The following is a 19946-nucleotide window of genomic DNA, read 5'->3' as shown; positions in this document are numbered from 1 at the left end:
GCGTCCGCGGTCGTGAGAGACAGACATAGATTATTATGCCACCGACTGCCATAGAGTGCATGCCACCAAGATGACAAGTGCAATGCACTCACGCCAATACAGGACAAGACATGGAACATGAGTGTCCGGATCCCGACACCAAAACCGAACAAGACAGAAGGGTCAGGATCCAGACACCATGCTCCAGACATGACCGACCGAAAACACAAGACAGACATGGGAAAATAATGCCACGGTCCTGTCAGACAAAAACCCAGACTGACAGAGTGACAGGACTGTGACAGGCAATGCATTGCATTTAGCCATCTCCGGTATGTTCTATCATGGTCTTAATAGGTTGTGAAAGCCAGATCCAGGCTGTTCCAAAACGTAGTGAGCTTCCTTGCTGTTTTTGTGTACTAAGGCTGCTACCTTCTAAGGGGCTGCTGACATCAAACTCATTTTTGCAACCGTCTGCGCTGTTTTTCAATTGTTTTTCTATGTAAATATGTGCTAGACTAGGGGTTTTCAAATGTTTTGATACCAGGGCCTCAAAATATGATGATGTGACCCCCTTGCTAAAATATACATGCAGCTATATATTTTAATATATATAGACCCATTTGTACTGTGTGAGAAATATAGTTTGTGATATTATAAATAAAACATGGTCTTTGCTAAATTAATTAAAGCTAAAGTGTGTAACTTTTTCATTGTTAAAATACTTTCTTCTATCTCAGCTAAGTTGTTCATAGGTTAATTTTCTTGAAAACTGAAAAACTGTGTTTCTTAGGTTCTATGAAAATGTCTCTGTTTTACATTTACATTATCCAAAGTGACTTATAAAAGAGGAAACCAAAAGTCTGGGAAAGTGTTTTGGTGCCTCTTTGTGTTGGTACAACAAGGCGATGTTCCTTAGCTGACCGCAGGCTTCTGGTGGGAACGTAGCTCTGCAGAAATGATTTTAGGTATGCTGGAGCAGACCCAGTGACTGTTCTGTATGCCAGCATCAGAGCCTTGAATTTGATATGTGCATCAACCAGCAGCCAGTGAAGAGAGACAAGGAGTGGTGTAATGTGCTCTTTGGTTCATTAAAGACCAGACGTGCTGCTGCATTCTGGATCATTTTCAGGGGTCTAATTGCGCATGCAGGGAGGCCTGCAATGAGAGCGTTACAGTAGTCCAGTCTAGTTATGACAAGCGACTGAGCAAGAAGTTGTGTGGCATGTTCAGAGAGGAAGGGTCTTATTTTCCTGATATTGTAGAGTGTAAATCTACATGATCGTGCTGTCTTTGAGATGTGGTCTGTGAAATTTAGTTGGTTATCGATGGTTACCCCTAGATTTCTGACTGTTTTGAAAGGCGTTACTGTAGTTGCACCCAGCTGCATGGTGATGTTGTGTTCAACAGCAGGGTTGGCTGGAAAGACAAGGAGCTCAGTCTTGGCTGGGTTAAGTTACAGGTGGTGTTCCTTCATCCAGGCTGAGATGTCTGCCAGACAGGCAGAGATTCGAGCAGTCACCATGGTGTCATTGGGCTGGAAAGACAAGCATAGCTGTGTGTCATTGGCATAGCAGTGGTAAGAGAAACCATGTGCCTGAATGATGGGTCCCAGTGATGTTGTGTATATAGAGAAGAGAAGTGGCCCAAGCACTGAGCCCTGAGGTACCCCAGTAAGCAGCTGATGTGACTTGGACACCTCACCTCTCCAGGCTACCTTGAAGGACCTACCTGAGAGATAGGAATTAAACCAGTCATGCACAGTTCTTGTGATGCCCAGAGTAGAGAGGATGGAGAGTAGGATTTGATGGTTGACTATGTCAAAGGCTGCAGAAAGGTCCAGTAGAATCAGGACGGATGATCTGGATCCAGTTTTCACCTGTCTCAGCGACTCAGTGACAGACAGCAGGGCAGTCTCGGTGGAGTATCCACCTTTGAAGCCTGACTTATTGTCATCCAGCAGCTTGTTCTGTGAGAGATAGGCAGAGATCTGATTGAAAACTGCCCTTTCAAGTGTTTTCGCCATGAATGGGATGAGATAGACTGGTCTGTGGGGTTCTACTACTGTGGGGTTAAGTGCAGGTTTTTTTCAACAGCGGGGTTACTCGAGCCTGCTTAAATGTAGTGAGATGCAACAACATTGACTCGACCAATGGTGTGAGTTGGGGGCGGGACTATCTCTTTGTTTGATAAACAGCTTATGGTGGGCAAATTTTTTGAAATCAATGTTTATTTTTTCAATTCAGCTTTTATTGTCCTTTTTTAATTTGAAAAAACATTCAATTAAAATAAAATATTTTCTGGAAAATGTTTACTTTGTATTAAATTGACAGTCCAACTTTTATAGAATAAAATTATAAAGATTAATCTCATGATTTTCGACAGCCATTAGAAAAAAACAATGAAATGGTAAAGTAAAATGTTATGTCAAATTTGGTGAAGTTGTGTTAAAAATGAACAATTAAGCATATTTAATTAATAACTTAAATTAGAAAGTCAACTTTAAAAATAATTAAAAAAATTATAATATATATATATAATTTTTTTCTTTATTTATTTATTTATTTTTTATTATTATTATTATCTGCAGACTCCTGGAGGTCTCTGGGCCCCATTTTGAAAATCCCAGTGCTAGACGAATTTCTATGATGTTTGTGGCATGTCTTGCTATTTTCGGACAGGAGTTAAAAAAATGTGGCTTAAGACATCTGCGTTGTATTCATTGTGCTGCATTTAGCTTCTTTTTTTTTTTATTTTTTTTTTTACATAGCACAGTGAAATGGAGTAGAATATAGGGGTCTCTCAAGAACCATTTTTATTAGTTAATCTTCTTTAACTTAATACATTGTCTTAAAAACACAGAACTCATGGGACAAAACACTGTAAAATCAGCGAAAGGCATCTGTCTAGTGAATTCTTACAGAACAATTAAAAAATAGCACAAAATAGACAGATGCAGGACTCAAGAACATGCCCTTTGTGAACAGCCCCTAATAGTTCTCCTCAACAGATTCGCACAGTTCAGTCTGACAATATGTGCACTTTTTTTTTTTTTTACCTGCAGTTTAAAGGAATAGTTCACCCAAGAATGAAAATTCTTATGCCATTCAGATGTGTATGACTTTCTTTCTTCTGCAGAACACAAATTATTTTCAGAAGAATATCTCAGCTCTGTAGGTCCAATGCAAGAGATGGTGACCAAAACTTTGAAGCTCAAAATATCACATACAGGCATCATAAAACATAACTCCAGTGTAACTCTTTTTTTTTTTTTTTTTTTTGGCAAAGTCAGACTAACAGAGCTAGATAATGCGATTGTTACTCGGTTTCATTCAGCATGCATGCACAATATAAACAATGTTCTCTCTAACTTTTGTTCTTGCTTAGCAAATCTTATTTCTATGGGGCAGAACCTTCAGCCACCTGAGCAGAATAATATCTATATATACAGTATATATATATACAGTACATACAGTATACTGTATATAATGTTTTATTTTTTTTGTATTTATTTTTTTTTTGTATTTTATATATATATATATATATATACTGAAATATCTTGCTTGCATAAGTATTCAACCCCCACACATTAATATCTGGTCGAGCCACCTTTTGCTGCAATAACTGCTTTAAGTCTTTTGGGGTGCATATGTACCAGCTTTGCACACAGTGACGAAGTGATTTTGGCCCATTCTTCTCGGCAGATTTGCTCCAGGTTGTTCAGGTTGGTTGGGTGATGCTTGTGGACTGCAATTTTCAAATAGTGCCACAGATTCTTTTTGTTCTTGAGACACTCCAATGTTGCTTTGGCCTTGTGCTTGGGATCATTGTGCTGCTGAAAGGTGAATTTCCTCCCAAGCTTCAGTTTTTTAGCAGACTGAAGCAGGTTCTCTTGCAGTATTTCCCTATATTTTGCTCCATCCATTCTTACTTCAATTGTAACAAGATGCCCAGTCCCTGCTGATGAGAAGAATCCCCACAGCATAATGCTGCCACCACCATACTTCATTGTAGTGATGGTGTGTCTTGAGGCATAGGAAGTGTTAGGTTTGTGCCACACTATCTATCTTGGTCTCATCTTACCACAAAACATTCTCCCACATCGCAGCTGGGTCACTCAAATGCTTTCTGGCAAACTCCAGACATGCTTTCAGATGGTACTTTTTGAGTAACGGCTTCTTTCTTGCCACCCTCCCATACAGGCCAGCGTTATGCAGTGCTCTTGATATGGTTGACTGGTGCACCATTACTCCACTCCCAGCCACAGAACTCTGTAGCTCCTTCAAAGTGATTGCTGGCCTCTCTGTGGCTTCTTTCACAAGTCTCCTTTTTGTTAGAGTGCTAAGTTTTGAGGGACAGCCTTTTCTTGGTAGTGCCTGGGTGGTGTGGTGCAGCTTCCACTTCTTGATTATTGATCCAACTGTGCTCACTGGGATATCCAAATATTTGGATATTATTTTGTATCCTTTCCCTAATCTATTCATTTTTATTACTTTATCTCTAACTTCTGTGGAATGCTCTTTTGTCTTCATTTTCCTTCAGATTCACAGCCTGACAAATGATCCTTCAACAATGGGTTTTTATCCAGAAAATGTGATTGCAACTGTAATGATTCACAGGTGGATGCCAATGGTAAAGTAACTGTGTCCTCGTTAGGGCAATTTCTTTCATCGGTGTAACCTGGCAGCTTCCACAGCACATAAAACCAGTGTCACCTAACAATAATTGATTTTGAGTTCCAGTGTTTTAAAATAAAATATCAAACATAATGAAATTTCAATGCACCATTTGTAATTCGGTAATATGAGAAAATTGGTCAGGGGTCTGAATACTTTTGCAAGGCACTGTATATTATATATATACAGTACAGAGTTTCTGCTAACATATTTTGGTGCTGGCCTACGTGTCCGGCTCTTTATTTTTATGACTATTTCCCTCCTATTTTTCATACCACAAAAGATTTTTACTGACACAGTGAATTTAAGTGTATTCAGTGTTTCTCTACAACTTAAGGTGCCCATTTTTATATTTTTATTTATAAATTTGCACAGAAGCAGATTTTAAACCTTCCTGGTGTCCTTCTCCTCCAGAAGGAGATGGCAGTACAAGGCTGTTTTAATGTGATTCTGAAGTGAGAAGCTTCTCACTGCGGGCACGCAAGGTGGGAATAACATCTGCTTTTGCCAGTGTAAGGGATACAACGTGCTGTAGTTGTATCATACTGCATGTTGCAAGGCCAAGGATTTGATAATACAGTCATGATACCAATTATATACAAAAATGTATAGTATAATATAGCAAAGGTATATTTAAAATTAACATTTAATTCGGCTTGGTCCATCATCTTAGATCACAATTTTCAATGAGCTCACCCTCTACAAAAGAAATATGCAATGCTACCTCAGATGTTGGCCAAAATGAGGCATCTTAAAAGACAAGCATTATTTTCCTGCTCACTGTTTAGAACAGCTTTTGTGTCTGGAGTGCCCTTTTGATGCCTAAAAATGGCTAGAATAGAGAAGAGCCCTAGTATCTGATTGGATCTCTAGATATAGAAGTGTAAAAACACAATAGGAGTTAAACTTAAAATAAAATTCAATAGTTCTCTGCAAAACTGTAATCGTGACAATATCGAGACAGATATCGTTTGGTACTAACATCGAGTGAAAGTCAGACAGGGTGAGTATTGTGAACAATCGCACTCTCGGCTGAAATGTGTGAAACCCCCTTCGTGGTTTATAACAAGTGTTAATTGCGTGCAACCGTGCATAATTCACACCCATCAACTGAATCAACAGAGTGTGTATTAGTCATACAGCAATCTCATCCACCAGGTGTGCTCCACGAAATTCACCTTCACAGTCTGAAACAAGAGCGTTCATGTTAAAAATATCAAGAGCGCTCCCATGGCTCAGCGAGTGCATCAGATGAAAGAGCGAATTGCTGTGGGTGCAGGCATGTTTTGGAGGTGTTGTAGGTTATGCTAAATACCAATGGAGATGCAATCAGACCTGGTGTTGTACTTCAAATGTCTCTGTTTGCCACTGTGTGAAGAATATTAAGAGTGGGGGAGGCCCAAAGCCTGAGATCATAGACTGCTGTAAGAAGATCAGGCATGATATAAGCTCCATCACGCAAAGGTTACACTAGCAATGAATTACCTTGACAGTACTTAACCATGTTTTGTATGTTTATCTTATTGTCAAAGACAACATGAAAAGGGATTCATAATGCAATTAACTTATGTAACTTATGTAATCTGACATATTTCTGATATTAATATATCAGAATATGTATGTATAGGGTATAACGGGGCTAAAGCCTCTCCACTTTAGTTATGAAAATTTTCAAAGTGGACTAACATTGATTTTTGTGTTTAAAATTACCTGGTAATTGGTAACTTTTCTAAAGTTGTTGTTTTAAATAGGCATTATCTTAATTTGTTCCTCAAAAAAAAAAGCTTCTTGCTGTTTCAAAATTATTTGCATTAGTTGACAAATTTTGCACTATAGCTATTGCCCCTATATCTACACAATATCACTATAAAACCTCTGGGGGCCTTTTACCCCAAGTGAGGAAGTCTTTTACCCCAAGTGAGGAAGCCTTTTACCCCAGGTGAGGGGTAAAATGCCCCCTCGCCACTTTAAGCAAAACAACCTTCTGTAATTATTTATTTTCACACAAATGATGTTGCTCCATCAATATTCAATATAAGTAAATCTGTTTTTTTGTTTGTTTTTTTCAATCTTGATACATTTTGTGACCAGAAAAAAAGCTAATTTGTCTAAAGGTGTGTATTTAGCCTTGTTGTAAACTATACATACACACACACACACACACACACACACACATATATCTATAAAATGGGGAAAATGAGATCTCAGTGATTTGGAACGTGGCATGGGACCATTCTGGCACCAACAATCTAGAGTATAAAGATAACCCAAACTTTCAATAGTACTATGAAATTGCATTATAAAAATACAAGTTATTACATGTTTAGAACTATGACAGTCTAAACAAAGAATAAAATAAATATGAACCATTGCAATATTTATTATTAAAATTATTTCTATCAATTTATCAATATTTACGACCCCGCAGTCCCACAAATTACACAAAATGTGTGAAAATATTATTTAATTGTGTGTTTAGGATGCTTAAAATGTTAGCTATGAAATTACAATATAAAAAATCTACATTACATTTGACATTTTTGCTTATTTATTTTGTGAGTGCTTTACGGTTTACACTTTGCTAAAAAGTCCACAAAGGCTATTTAATGCCAGGATTCAACAGGTCTATAGAGGGCATGTTGTCACAAAAGGTCTAAATGTGTTACTGAACTGTATCTTTATTCCTGGGCAATAATGGTGGAAAAGTTCAATAGTGTTTTTTCTTAAGTTATGTGCCTATACAAAAATGTACTGATAAACCTACGCTGAAGTAAAAAGTGTGACAGCTACTGTAGTCCTCCTTTTTCTCCTATATGTTGAATTAAGGTTATTTTTCTTATCCCATTGGCAAATATTTTGTTTTTGTTTTAAGGATAAACCTTACTAAATTTTGTTAGATTTATGCTTAAAATGAGAAAAAAAAAAAAGAATACTATTTGCCAATGGGGTATGAAAAATAAATGTGATGATTTTAAGTCTTATCTTACAAAGTTTTACTTGTCAATTAAATTTATCTTTTTAAGAATGTTAAAATATTTTACTGAAAAACAAGACAAAAAATACTGATTAAGAGAATTCTTTTTGCAGTTGTGTTTTAGTTCATAGTGTGATTTTGGGTGTGTTTGTGTGTAATGCAGAAAGAGGAGATGTGTGGGAATCTTACCCTGCAGCACCACATGTTGGAGCCTGTGCAGCGAATCCCACGTTACGAGCTGCTGCTCAAAGACTATCTTCACCGTCTGCCAGAGGACGCGGACGACTTCAAAGATGCGCAGAGTGAGTGCAGCACAGCGGAACGCTGCAATGGGCCTTATCTCCTTCACTGGCCATGGCAGCCCAATTTCTGTGTTTTATTTCAACTGTCGATGCATGTGTCTGGAAATATTTCAGTGAGAAGTTTCATTTGAGGTTAACTGGCCAAGATGAAAGGTAGAGGAAAATTACACCTTGTGAATATGAAGACTCGTGTGGGATGAACCCGAATTTATGCTTTTGTTCTTTACAGAATCTCTGGAGCTAATTGCCACTGCGGCAGAACATTCAAATGCTGCCATCAGGAAAATGGTGAGTGAAGTTTAAGAAGAACCACACCACAGCACGTCATACACCATCTGGGGTGAAAACCAACACTGCCACTTTACATCCCTTTGTAATTAAGCATGGTTGCATATTTAATGTGTAGTCTGTTTGGAAAGTCTTTCATTTGGAGCTGTTAATTGCAAATTTTTTATTTTACACATTTTGAGGCACTCTCTACAGGCTGGGCAATATATTGAATTTATCTGATTAGCAATGTTTCTGCTATAAATATAAAATCAAGCAACAGTGTAAATATTGCAATGATTTTATTGCACTTTTTTTAGGTCCATTAAAGGAATGATCCAGGTTCAATACAAGTTAAGCTCAACCGGCAGCATTAGTGGCACAATACTGATTACCACAAAAGTAATTTCAACTCATCCCTCGTTTCTTTTAAATTAAGCAAAACAGTAAGGCACTTACAATGGAAGTTAATGTGACCAGGCCTAAAGGTTCAAATAGACACTGTTAAGTATAGCAACAAGATGTAAATGTTATACGTGTTAAAGTGATTTTATTGCGATAAAATCAAGGATTTAAAGGCGGTACAGCATTTGGCAGATTACAGAGTTTACTTGCGTTACGTCGCCATGCCAAAAAAAGTTGCAATATTTGATATAACTGTAAACAGATAAGGTAAGTAAGCAATTTTAATGTTAACACTTATAATGCTCACATCTTTTAGCTATACTTTTGCAACACTGTGTATTTTAATGTTTATGGCCTGACCCCATTTACTTCCACTTATAATGCCTTACTATAACCGTTATTTATTTACTTTTTTTATAAATGAGGGACGAGTGGAAATTTTTTTTTGTGGTAATCAACATCGTCACAAATGCTGTTGCTTTAGCTTAACTTGCTTGAGCTTAAACCAGAACAGTCTTTAGATCTTTAATTTTATCTTTAGACTAGTTTTGCAATCCTTTCTTTTCTTGCGACTCACAACTTTTAAACTTCAAAAGCAAAAATGCTGTTCAAGTTGGTAAGTTCGATTCCTTTCTGTAAACAGTTTAAACTGTCCATTTCAGTGAATCGACTCAAAACTGTGATTAAATTATTCATTTGCGACATTACAAAAATGTTTATAATCTCGACAAGTGTGTTTTTGTACGTTTTGTCCTTCAGGAGCGCATGAGAAAGCTGTTGAAGGTGTACGAGTTGCTCGGTGGAGAAGAGGACATCGTTAACCCAACTAATGAACTGATTAAAGAGGGACACATCCTGAAACTGTCAGCCAAGAATGGCACTTCACAGGATCGATACCTCATTCTGGTGAGTGAAACATACTGCAGTTGTTTGATTAGTGGTGTTTGCTCACTATTTCTTCTGGAAAAACTGTTCTTCTTAATGTCTTATGGGAAATTATGTTAAACTCATATTATTTTCTCTTTCTGAAGTTCAACGACAGGTTATTGTACTGTGTTCCCAAACTGAGGCTGATAGGACAGAAGTTTGGTGTCCGAGCACGGATTGACGTCGACGGCATGGAGGTTTGTCACATTTTTATCTCCTTCACGGCATTATATTCAAAGTAAACCTGCTGTTATGAAACCATTTATGCACTCGCTTTGTTTCACAGCTGAAAGAGACCAGCAGCATGAATGTACCGCGGACGTTCCTGGTGTCTGGAAAACAACGTTCACTAGAGCTACAAGCAAGGTACGATTAATGGCTGAAAATATGAGGGAATGTGCTTCATCCGCTTAAATATTTTATCTGAGGTTGATTGAAAACCACAGAAATGTTCTTTTATGTTTATGAAGCTTTTGTGGGGAAAAACTCAGGAAGAGTACATGAGCTATTGAAAACACGATAAAAATATGTATGGCTTTTAGCGTTTTAAATGACCGAATTTTCACTTTTGCCAGGACGGAGGAAGAGAAGAGAGACTGGATTCAGGTAAGCTTTTCCTGCATATGCCATATCAGAGGTTTTAATATTTATTCTGATCTCGTCCAGCTTAACCATAACACTCCCACTCATACTGTTCTCATTTCTTTCTCATTTCTCACAGGCAGTCCAGGCCACTATACAGAGACATGAACAAACCTTCCGTATGATGAACTGCTCATTCCGTGAGGAGGACTTCACTCCTCCAAACTCTCCGGTTGGTTTTTATCTTATCACTCACACCCAGGGCACTTGGACCTCACTGGGTGAATCTCACGAAACCTGTCAAGATTATGTCCGGGTTACATTTCACCCCAAAATAAAAATTTTTTTTTCTAAAACATTCTCTAAAGTACATTTTCACATTCAATTAAGTGCAACAATTTACATATTAATAGTCTTAGAACGATTTATGCAGAAATACATTGTGCTCATCTTTCATGAATGAGGAGGCCCATTGTAATACAGTCATTTTTGTACTTTAATACAGATCAGAACGACTGTTTTACACTAATAGTTTGGTAAATGCAACCTATAAGTGGATGCCAAATTTCATGATGTCTGGCCATTCACAATGCAAGGTTTAGCTGCTGGCAGCCATTTTTTATGATTTGTCCAATCAATATTTTAAGGATATGTAAGCAATGTAATCAAGAAGATGCATGCTAAATCCCAACTTCCCTGAGGAAACAGATGCAGAGTTAAGATGGTTGTATTGTTATAGAGCCCCTCATGGGCAGATTTGGATAATATTTGGTGTGCATCCTAAAAATGTTTTAGTTTCTAAGTTTACCAAGTTTCATTAAGTTTGGACATTGTGTTTAGAAGATATTGGCTGAAAAGCAAAAATGGGCAATGGCCAAACATTTTATTGCCTTGTAACTATGAAGCGATTTGACGAATCAAAGTTCTTTTGAAAAGTTTTGTCAAGGGTGGTCTGTAGATGATTTATACCAAATTTTGTGCAAATCGGACAAGGAGTTTCAAAAAAGTATTTTATAGACAGAAATTAAATCAGATCTAATGAGAATCACCATAAGAATAATAGGAATTACAAAAAGCTCTAGAGTAACCTAACTAACGCTATGGTAATGAGAATTTGAGGGGAAAATGTGCTTAATTGTCATAAAACTAATGTCGCAATGCCGCAAAAAAAATAGCCTTTATTTTCTTTTTTCACAATTTAATTTCTTATTTTTTCTTTTGATTTGATCCTTTTTGATTATTGACATGTTTTTGTGAGATTCACCCCATACTGACCTTCCATGGACAAAATAAAGTATATGAATAAAATAATATTCTCTCCCCATTCTTTTTTTTTTACCCGGTCAGAATTGCACAGAGCTTGGAAAGCGAGCGCCCACTCCGATCCGAGAGAAAGAGGTCACACTGTGTATGAAGTGTCAGGAGCCATTCAACTCTATTACCAAACGACGACATCACTGCAAAGCCTGCGGACATGTAGGTTACACAACTTCATTAAAATGCTCATTATGTTGAAGCCAATTGCTGGATGTGATGTCTTGATTTCAGGTGGTGTGTGGAAAGTGTTCGGAGTTCCGCGCTCGTCTGTTGTACGATAACAACCGAGCCAACCGTGTGTGCATAGACTGCTATACGACGCTGGTAGGAGTCCCGCCGTCTCCGGCCAGTCTGACCAATAGCACACAGAGGCGCCGCTCCATTTTAGAGGTAAAACAGAATATGGAGATGGTTACGTTTTAGAGACAAGAATGAATATATTAAAGGAATATTCCAGGTTATTTGCAGCCTAATGATTGTGGACAGCATCTGCTGTATGCTTTCGATTACCACAGACAATTAATTTGACAAACTATTGTGCTTAGCTTAAGTACAGTATTTTACGAACCACACAAGTTTTGTTAGAGACAATGTCTTGTCTGTATAATCTCTAAAAAATATTATCATTGCTACTAAATTAATGGTAAATTAAACAAATTGAATTGACACTAAACAAAAATGCATTAAAATACACAACTGAAAATGTGTATATATATATAATGGGGGGAATTTGGCCAGGACACCTGGGTTACACCCTTAATCTTTACAAGAAGTGCCCTGGGATTTTTAATGATCACTGAGAGTCAGGACCTCAGTTTAACATCTCATCCGAAAGATGGTGCCTTTTACAGTATAGTGTCCCCGTCACTATACTGGGGCATTAGGACCCACACAGACCACAGGGTCAGCACCCCCTGCTGGCCTCACTAACACCTTCCAGCAGCAACATAGTTTTCCCAGGAAGTCTCCCATTCAGGTTCTGACCAGGCTCAACCCTGCTTAGCTTCAGTGGGTAACTAGTCTAGAGCTACAGGGTGATATGACTGCTGCCATAATGCATCAGTCTTGATCTCGATTCCTAAATCCCAAGAGTGATCTTTCACTTCATGTCCAACTCTCTACAATGCGAGTAAATCAATCGCACATGAGACCAAATTTTGTGTTAATCGGTTAAAAATGTCTGTGATTAGCCACTGGCTGGTAAATGTTCAGATTTTACTCACCAGTGATTGAGTAACATATTGGTGAAGAAGTTCAGCATCCTTTCACTGCATCTTGAGAGTAAAAGTTTGATTAGACACGTTTTGTGTAATGTGTGTCCAAAGACGAGATCCACACAATCCATTTGTCATTGAATAATGTGTCTTTTATTATTCTTTCTGTTCTTTACAGTCAATTGTTGATCAAAAACAACCAAAAATAAACACTAAATCACGAATAGCACGGATGAGGTAAAGATGCCATTCGAGTCCTCTCCTCATATACGCTCATTTACAGACACTCTTTACAGAACTGCCAGTTTTCTTAAAGAGATGGTACCGATTTTAGCACTTGTGTGTTCTACAAATCAATGTAAATACTTGTAAATAGTACAAATTATGCATTAAACAATAAACATGTAAAAAAATAATATATGCAATATAATATTGTAGTTATTGATGTAATACATAGATTTGTGTATGTTTTAAAAGCTAAAATGGGACCAAAATGAAGAAAAACAAAGTATCATTTATAAAATGTATATTTTCATAATGTACCTAGTTTCAAGGTACCCTGAATAGAAATATGTATGAATACCCAGCCCCTAACATTCAATTTGAACAATCCTTTACCCTCCAACCTGCCTGCGTGCTAGGCTTCCATTGTAAGTGTATCACTGTAAACACATTTTTTGATCTTGCAAACTGTGGTAGTCCATATTAAGATTGTAATGTGTTTTCTGATGTGCAGAAACAGGCCTCTGTGGCAGCTGAAAACAGTGTGCTGTGTAGTTTCCTGCAACACATGGAGAAGGGAAGTGGACGTGGATGGCAGAAGGCCTGGTTTGTCATCCCTGAAAATGAACCACTGGTGTTGTATATCTATGGTGCTCCACAGGTATGATAGTCAAACAGGGTGGCATTAAAGAAATATTTCTCTTCAATACAAGTTAAGCTCAATTGACAGCATTTGTGGAATAATTTTGATTACCACAAAAAAATATATATTTATATATATTTGCCCCTTCTTTTCTCGAAAAAAGAAAAGAAGAAGCAAAAATCGAGGTTACATTGGCACTCACAATGGAAATGAATGGGGGCCAATCTGTAAACGCGAAGATACCCACAGTTACAAAAGTATTGCAACAAGATGTAAACAAATGCATGACAGCATTTAGTGTGTTAAAATCACTTACTAAACTTTGCTGTGTAAAGTTATATCCAATTTTATGATTTTGTTGCCATAACGATGTAACGTTGTAAACCCTAAAACCCTAAAATGACCATTAAAAACATTTTAAAAACTTTACAGCTCAAATAATACACAAGTTTTAACAGAACAATAATGTGAAAGTGTTTTTATAAAATTATAATCTTGACATTTCTGTGTTAAAACCCTCCAAAATTGGCCCCATTCATTCAAGTGCCTTGAACGAGGGACGAGTTGAAATTCATTTTTGTGGTAATCAATATTATGCCACAAATGCTGTCAATTGCACCTAACTTGTATTGAATCTGGACTATTCCTTTAACTAATCCACTGGCTTTATACATGATACACACAATTATTAAAGTCAGTATTAAATGGCGTTCACAGCCCCTTGTACTGTAGTAATGTGACATATTTTTGATTGAAATTGTAATATTCAATGCAAAAACAATTGTAGGGTGAGACTTAATTTTATCCATTGTGAATTGATTAGATTGCAAAAAGTGGTCTCAATGAAAGATTATAAAGACAAACATTTTTGCTTTAGAATTACATACACAGATGAATCGTAATAAAAAATTTACGAAGAAATTAAAAACGGTTATTTTTTTATTTCATGTTGACTAAACAGGTGTCTGCATACTGCATAAAATAGATGTGATTTATATGTTTTAGATTTTTAGATTTTATTTATTTATTTACTAGAAACCGATTCTCCATGTCACTTAAGTTAACCGGGCAACCACCGAATGACTAATGTGGTTTACAGTGATCGGTTAATGGTTTACCGGTGATGTATTGATTATTTTCTCTCTTTATCTCTTTCTCTCAACAGGATGTCAAAGCTCAGCGCAGTATTCCCCTGATTGGATTCGAGGTATCTCTACCTGAATCAAGTGACCGTCTCGAACGTCGCTACGCCTTCAAAATGAGCCAGAGTCATTTGACCGTTTACTTCAGTGCCGACAATGAGGAGCTACAGCGACGCTGGATGGAGGTTTTATCAAGAGCTGGGAGGGGAGAGGAGTTGCAGTCAAATGGTCCAATTTCTGAGACCCTTGAGGAAGAGGGGGAGGAGCCAGTGCCTGCAGGAGAAAGCACATGATTGGCTTAAAAATGCTATATCATTTTGCACACACAAACTGTACAAATGTGACCACAGCAACAGGATATAGTAGACAAGAACACACACATTTAACTTCTCTCTTACACACATCTGTATTAATTGTCAGTTGTAAGTTGCATGAAAAACTCTACAGGTACGTTTCAATGTGTATTGCTTGTGTGAGTGGCCAGTGTTCGGAACAACCTGACGAAAGTGTGCACACTTTAAAGAAAACGTATCAAAGGATACGTGATTATGTGTTTCATATTGAGTATCCACTTTTTCGACCGCTAGCAGTTTCTGTGTTAAATCGACCATTTCTGCCAAATGTTGAGGTGTTGTGAAAAGGTTTCTCGACCGAGGATTCTAACTCTGCAAAAGAAGACCTGTAGGCTTTGTTTTAGCAAAATGACATGGTTTTATTGATGTCAGTACGGTGAGGTGACTGGTGGAGTGACTGTGCTTGAATGTTTGGTCTGGTTTCATGAAAAGTTCAGGTTATACAAAGAATCATAAGTCAAAAACACATCTAGGTCACATTTCACCTCAAAATCAAAACAAAATAAATAAATACTTTTTGCATTGGAAATTAAGTACCATTATATTTTTTTGCATGCGTCCAGACTTGCGTTTTATTTGTAATTCTTATTGTCATTAGATTCTCATTAGTGTAATACTGTAAAAAAACAAAAATTTAATCTGCATAAATTAAAGGCAGAGCTACAAATATTATCATGATGTATAAATACTTTACAATTTAAATAATTGTATTTTTTATTCAGTAATGAGAATTAGAATTCTTTTTTTTTTTTTTTTTTTTTTTTTGCACAGAAAAAAAATATGCTTAATTGTTAAATCACTTTCTCCCAGCTTAGTATGCAGAGACAATTATAAATAAATCATTTATTGGTTGATTTCCCTGAAAAGTGTAAACACTGTGGATCTATGCCACTTCCAGTTTTGCCGTGTTTGTATGAGCGACAGCAACACTGGCTCAACCAATGGTGTAAGTTTAGGGTGAGGCTATCTTATTGATTCAGCCAAAGGCAGATGAAGGTGTATTGGGAAAGCTGTTTGAAATCAATGTTTATTTTTGCAATTCAGTTTGGTGACGCTAGTAGTGCAGAAATTACACTTCTGCTTTAAATAGGCTTTGTTTTTAGGCAAAATTTTATTTCTTGTTTATTTCTTTTGATTTTGAGGTGATATATGATTAGGACATGTTCTTGACAGATTTTGTGAGATACACCCAGCAACCCCCAGCTTACACAATCAGAAGCAGTTAAAAGAGAGACAGATATTTATTTATGATTTGGTTTGTTCATTTTAAATTGAGGAAAACTAGGTGAACTATGAATTCAGCCTATATTTACGGCAATAATTCCTTGGTAAGAGGATCAAAACCTGGATTTTAAATTTCCATTACATATAAAACAATGTGAGAAAATAATTGTTAAAAGATGGGCCACATGGATTATTGTTCAGCTATGCAAGCCTGTGTTTATCATAGAAATGCAGTGGTTATTCATAGTATGTCTGATTATGTGTGGTAATCAGGAACTGAGTTGGAGGAAAACCGAACGTTTTATGATCCGCTTATAACAGAAATATCAGGCTCTAGAAAGTGAACTTCCTGTTAACACTTGGAAGACAAAACCAAATGCACTCTGCCACCTAGTGGGCCCTCTTTGAGTGTGCATGAATGTGCATTTGTGCACAATGGTTTTATGAATGCAGGGATGTTTGGGGTATTTGATAAGACTGCAGATATATGAAGATTTTAGGTATGAATGGGGCTAGTTTTTATCATTGTAAATCCAGTGATATTCCTGCCTTATTTAGAGGGGTTTTGATAAATATAGAGTATATATATAAGTAAATAAAACATGATAAAAGTTTTGATGAGGCTATCAAACATTTTCAGCAGTGTTGTATTTGTGCATGAAAAGTGCAAGCGGTTTAAGGCCAGCTTAATTTGTAAATATAACTTATTCCTCTGAGCCCAGTTTTGTGGGTTAGGTATTGTTGATGAGCTTGTCTTTTTTTTAATCTTTGTTATGTGCCGTTTTAAATGGACTTCAGAGCATTGTGGTACATTTTGGGTTAAGAAAAGCTTAGGAAAAGTTTTCTCTCTTTTTTTTTTACCACTTATTCCAGAAGTAGATATTCAGTGTTTTAGAAAGAGGCTCATTTCATTTCCTCTTGTGAATCCAGTTTCCAAAATGTATTTGCCAATGTGAACGCCTGATGGCTCATTCAGAACTGCTTTAAGTTTTTGTGTTTTGATATTGCTTTAATCTTGTTCTTTGTTGTCAAAAACATTGCTTGATGAAAAGGAAAGGGGAACCAGTTAGTGTGTTTCCCCAATCCACCAGCCTCCAGCCTGTCTGCTTGAATAATAAGGGATAGTTCATCCAAAATGACTTTATGATGGGGAGTGAACTATCCCTTTAAGATGCAAGAAAGCTGTGACTTTTGCTGATTTTTACCCCGACTGTTTATGGCAGAGTATGGTTTAGGAGAGTTGATGGTTATGGGACAGGGCTGCGTGTTAATTTACATGTTTACGATTGGTACTGGTGATTCCGGGACCTCAGTTGAGCCTGCCTGTCACTCGCACGTACATATTCTCATCTGCCTGCTTCTCTCGGTATTATTGTTCTTGATATCCTGCCTTACGATATTTTGCGCCCCTGTGGTTATCTACGGATTATTTTTCACAATTGCTTTTTGCCAAAGTATACTGCAGAAAATGTGTATTAGAGATTGAAATGTCATTTTCTGTGTGTGTTTTGTTTTGTCTTTGATCACGTTTTTATCTGGTTATTTGTTTGTTTCCTTTCTCTTTTTTACTATGAGTATTTATTGTGGTTTTGATTTTTTTTTACTCCTTGAGGTAACTTTAAAGAGGCTTGTGAAAATATGTGTGGTATCAAAAGTTGAACACAACCAAAATACAAATACTTTTTTTTTTTTTTAAAGCTTTTTTTTTTTTGAGAACATAAGTTATGGTGTCTGTTCACTCTCAGGCTGCAAAAAAAAAAAAAATCTTTCTGAGTATTTTGTCTTGTTTTTCTGTAAAAATATCCAAACATTCTTGAAACAAGGTAAATTTACTCGAGACACAAAATGACAAGATATTTTGTCTTATTTTATTAGAAATCTAACAAAATTTAGTAATTATGCTTATAACAAGAAAAAACTTTTTGCCAGTGGAAAAGAAGAAAAACTTCATTCAAAGGCAAAACTAGTTAATTTTTTCTAGTTTTATCCAAATACTCAACTAAATGTTTAGATTTCTCTAAAAACAAGACTTAATATCACATCATTCTGCTTCTTAAGTAATTTTTTCTTGTTTAAAGGATGTTTAGATCATTTTTTTAATGCAAAATAAGACAAAAGTACTGTTTCTGTAGTATCACAACAGTTGGAAGTTAATCCATGAGATTTGATTTGTGATCTTTCAACTGAAGCCTCAGCAATCATACATTTCTATTCTACATTATTCAGTCAACTAAATTATTTGTAAACTACATTTAAAGGTAAATAATTATTTAAGATCCCACCAACTACATACTCAAACAACAGAGAAATACACTGTAGTTCATTTTAGCAAAAATCTTTGATTGAAATTGAAGTGAAGAATTCCGAAACAGAGATGCTATTTTGTTTGTTTGATCAAGGGAACAGCTTTGTGCTTATAAACAACACAATGACATCATGATGGGATCAGGAATTCAGTTTTCATGCATATCGCTGTACCTGAATAAATGGGCTATACAAGGTAATCAAAGCTTCTAATGTATGCAGGAGTAGCACAAAGGACCTCTTTTGAGAATGACTCTTTTTACATGGCTATCTGGCAAAATATGAGCAAGGATCATTTGGGAGAAACCATAGTGCAGAGCAGACAATTAAATGTTAGTTTGTATATATTAGCTTTGCAAATGTTTATGCTCAAATCTATCAAGAGTACATGAATAGCACAGTCTGATGATGACCTGTTCCTACAGCTGGGATTTTGACTTGTTATAGTGTAAAAATTTTGCTCATTTTTATACCCTTGTCTGATTGCACCAAATTCAATCCTGTCATGAGGACCTACTTTGATACAATCCAAACTCAAAACCTATTTATTATAAACCAAAGTTTGATCAAGCAGGTTTCTATATCTCTTTTATATGGACACATGCGTAATGGAGATAAGGAAAGAAATGTGCAAATTCTGAGTGCAAACGTTTGTTTTTGCACATAGATGTTAATGATTACCTGCAGTGACCCTGGTTGTGATTTACCATCCCCTCTCGTCTCCTGTCTGGCATAATCACTGCCTGCCAAACCCGAGGTACTGGAACAAACACCTCTGACCTGTATCTGTTTTTAACGCTGACTCCTCTTGTGATGTATGTCTGCAACGAATCAGCAAAAGTGGGATTTGTAAAACATTGCCAGAACTTTTCAAGAAAGAAGTTGAGACTCTGTAATTTTGTTCAGAAACACTCTCAGACGAACATGAATTGACTGCATTATGAGCTTTGATATGATTGTTTCAACAAGCCAAACATCACACTATATTGTTTTCCCTCATGAAATCTGGTTTATTGTAAACATAATGGGTATTACTGTTATTTCAAATACTATTATAATTATTATTATTAATTAAATTAGTGGCAGGCCACTGTGTACCATTGTATGTTAATATCCCAATGAAATCTGTGCAAGATCATGAAAATGTTTATGAATTAAAGAAATAAAAGAACAACCATGTATCAGATTCACTTCTAATATCCAAACACTGTAATGTGCACTTTAATAATGTACCAGAGCTCACTAACAAACCGTTTTTCATCACTAATGTAAAAGCATATACCTATGCAAATGGATGGTGTGGCATGCTATACTCCATCTGAACCTATTTTTCACAGCATTTTGATAATGCTTGTATAACTTTCATATTAATTTAGAGACGACACAGAATATTTTTAATGTTAAAAATTAATTTG

At 36.4% G+C, this 19946-nt stretch overlaps 1 protein-coding gene and 1 long non-coding RNA gene across 6 annotated transcripts in view; one reads left to right on the top strand and one right to left on the bottom strand.

The window, feature by feature from the left end:
• The window catches only part of LOC127424425 (FYVE, RhoGEF and PH domain-containing protein 1-like), a 79006-nt gene extending 59501 nt beyond the window's left edge, over positions 1-19505 (top strand). For all 5 annotated transcript variants that reach the window (XM_051669634.1, XM_051669635.1, XM_051669637.1 and 2 more), the window contains 11 exons: positions 7793-7931; positions 8161-8219; positions 9363-9509; positions 9635-9727; positions 9817-9896; positions 10106-10136; positions 10252-10344; positions 11460-11588; positions 11661-11819; positions 13380-13526; positions 14674-19505. In XM_051669634.1, the coding sequence (XP_051525594.1) occupies positions 7793-7931; positions 8161-8219; positions 9363-9509; positions 9635-9727; positions 9817-9896; positions 10106-10136; positions 10252-10344; positions 11460-11588; positions 11661-11819; positions 13380-13526; positions 14674-14943 (1347 nt within the window). In that variant the 3' untranslated portion in view covers positions 14944-19505. The remainder of the gene's footprint in view (positions 1-7792; positions 7932-8160; positions 8220-9362; positions 9510-9634; positions 9728-9816; positions 9897-10105; positions 10137-10251; positions 10345-11459; positions 11589-11660; positions 11820-13379; positions 13527-14673) is intronic.
• On the bottom strand, positions 12418-19348 carry LOC127424438 (uncharacterized). The gene is made up of 3 exons (XR_007894470.1): positions 19213-19348; positions 14726-14923; positions 12418-13424 (listed from the first exon to the last, which is right to left on the bottom strand). It is a non-coding gene; the product is annotated as an uncharacterized LOC127424438 (long non-coding RNA).
• Positions 19506-19946: the final 441 nt, after the last annotated feature.

Source organism: Myxocyprinus asiaticus, chromosome 33 (genome assembly GCF_019703515.2).
Source record: "Myxocyprinus asiaticus isolate MX2 ecotype Aquarium Trade chromosome 33, UBuf_Myxa_2, whole genome shotgun sequence".
Taxonomy (NCBI): domain Eukaryota; kingdom Metazoa; phylum Chordata; class Actinopteri; order Cypriniformes; family Catostomidae; genus Myxocyprinus; species Myxocyprinus asiaticus.
Note: the sequence above shows the minus strand (reverse complement) of the source record. Positions and strands in the feature narration are given on the sequence as shown.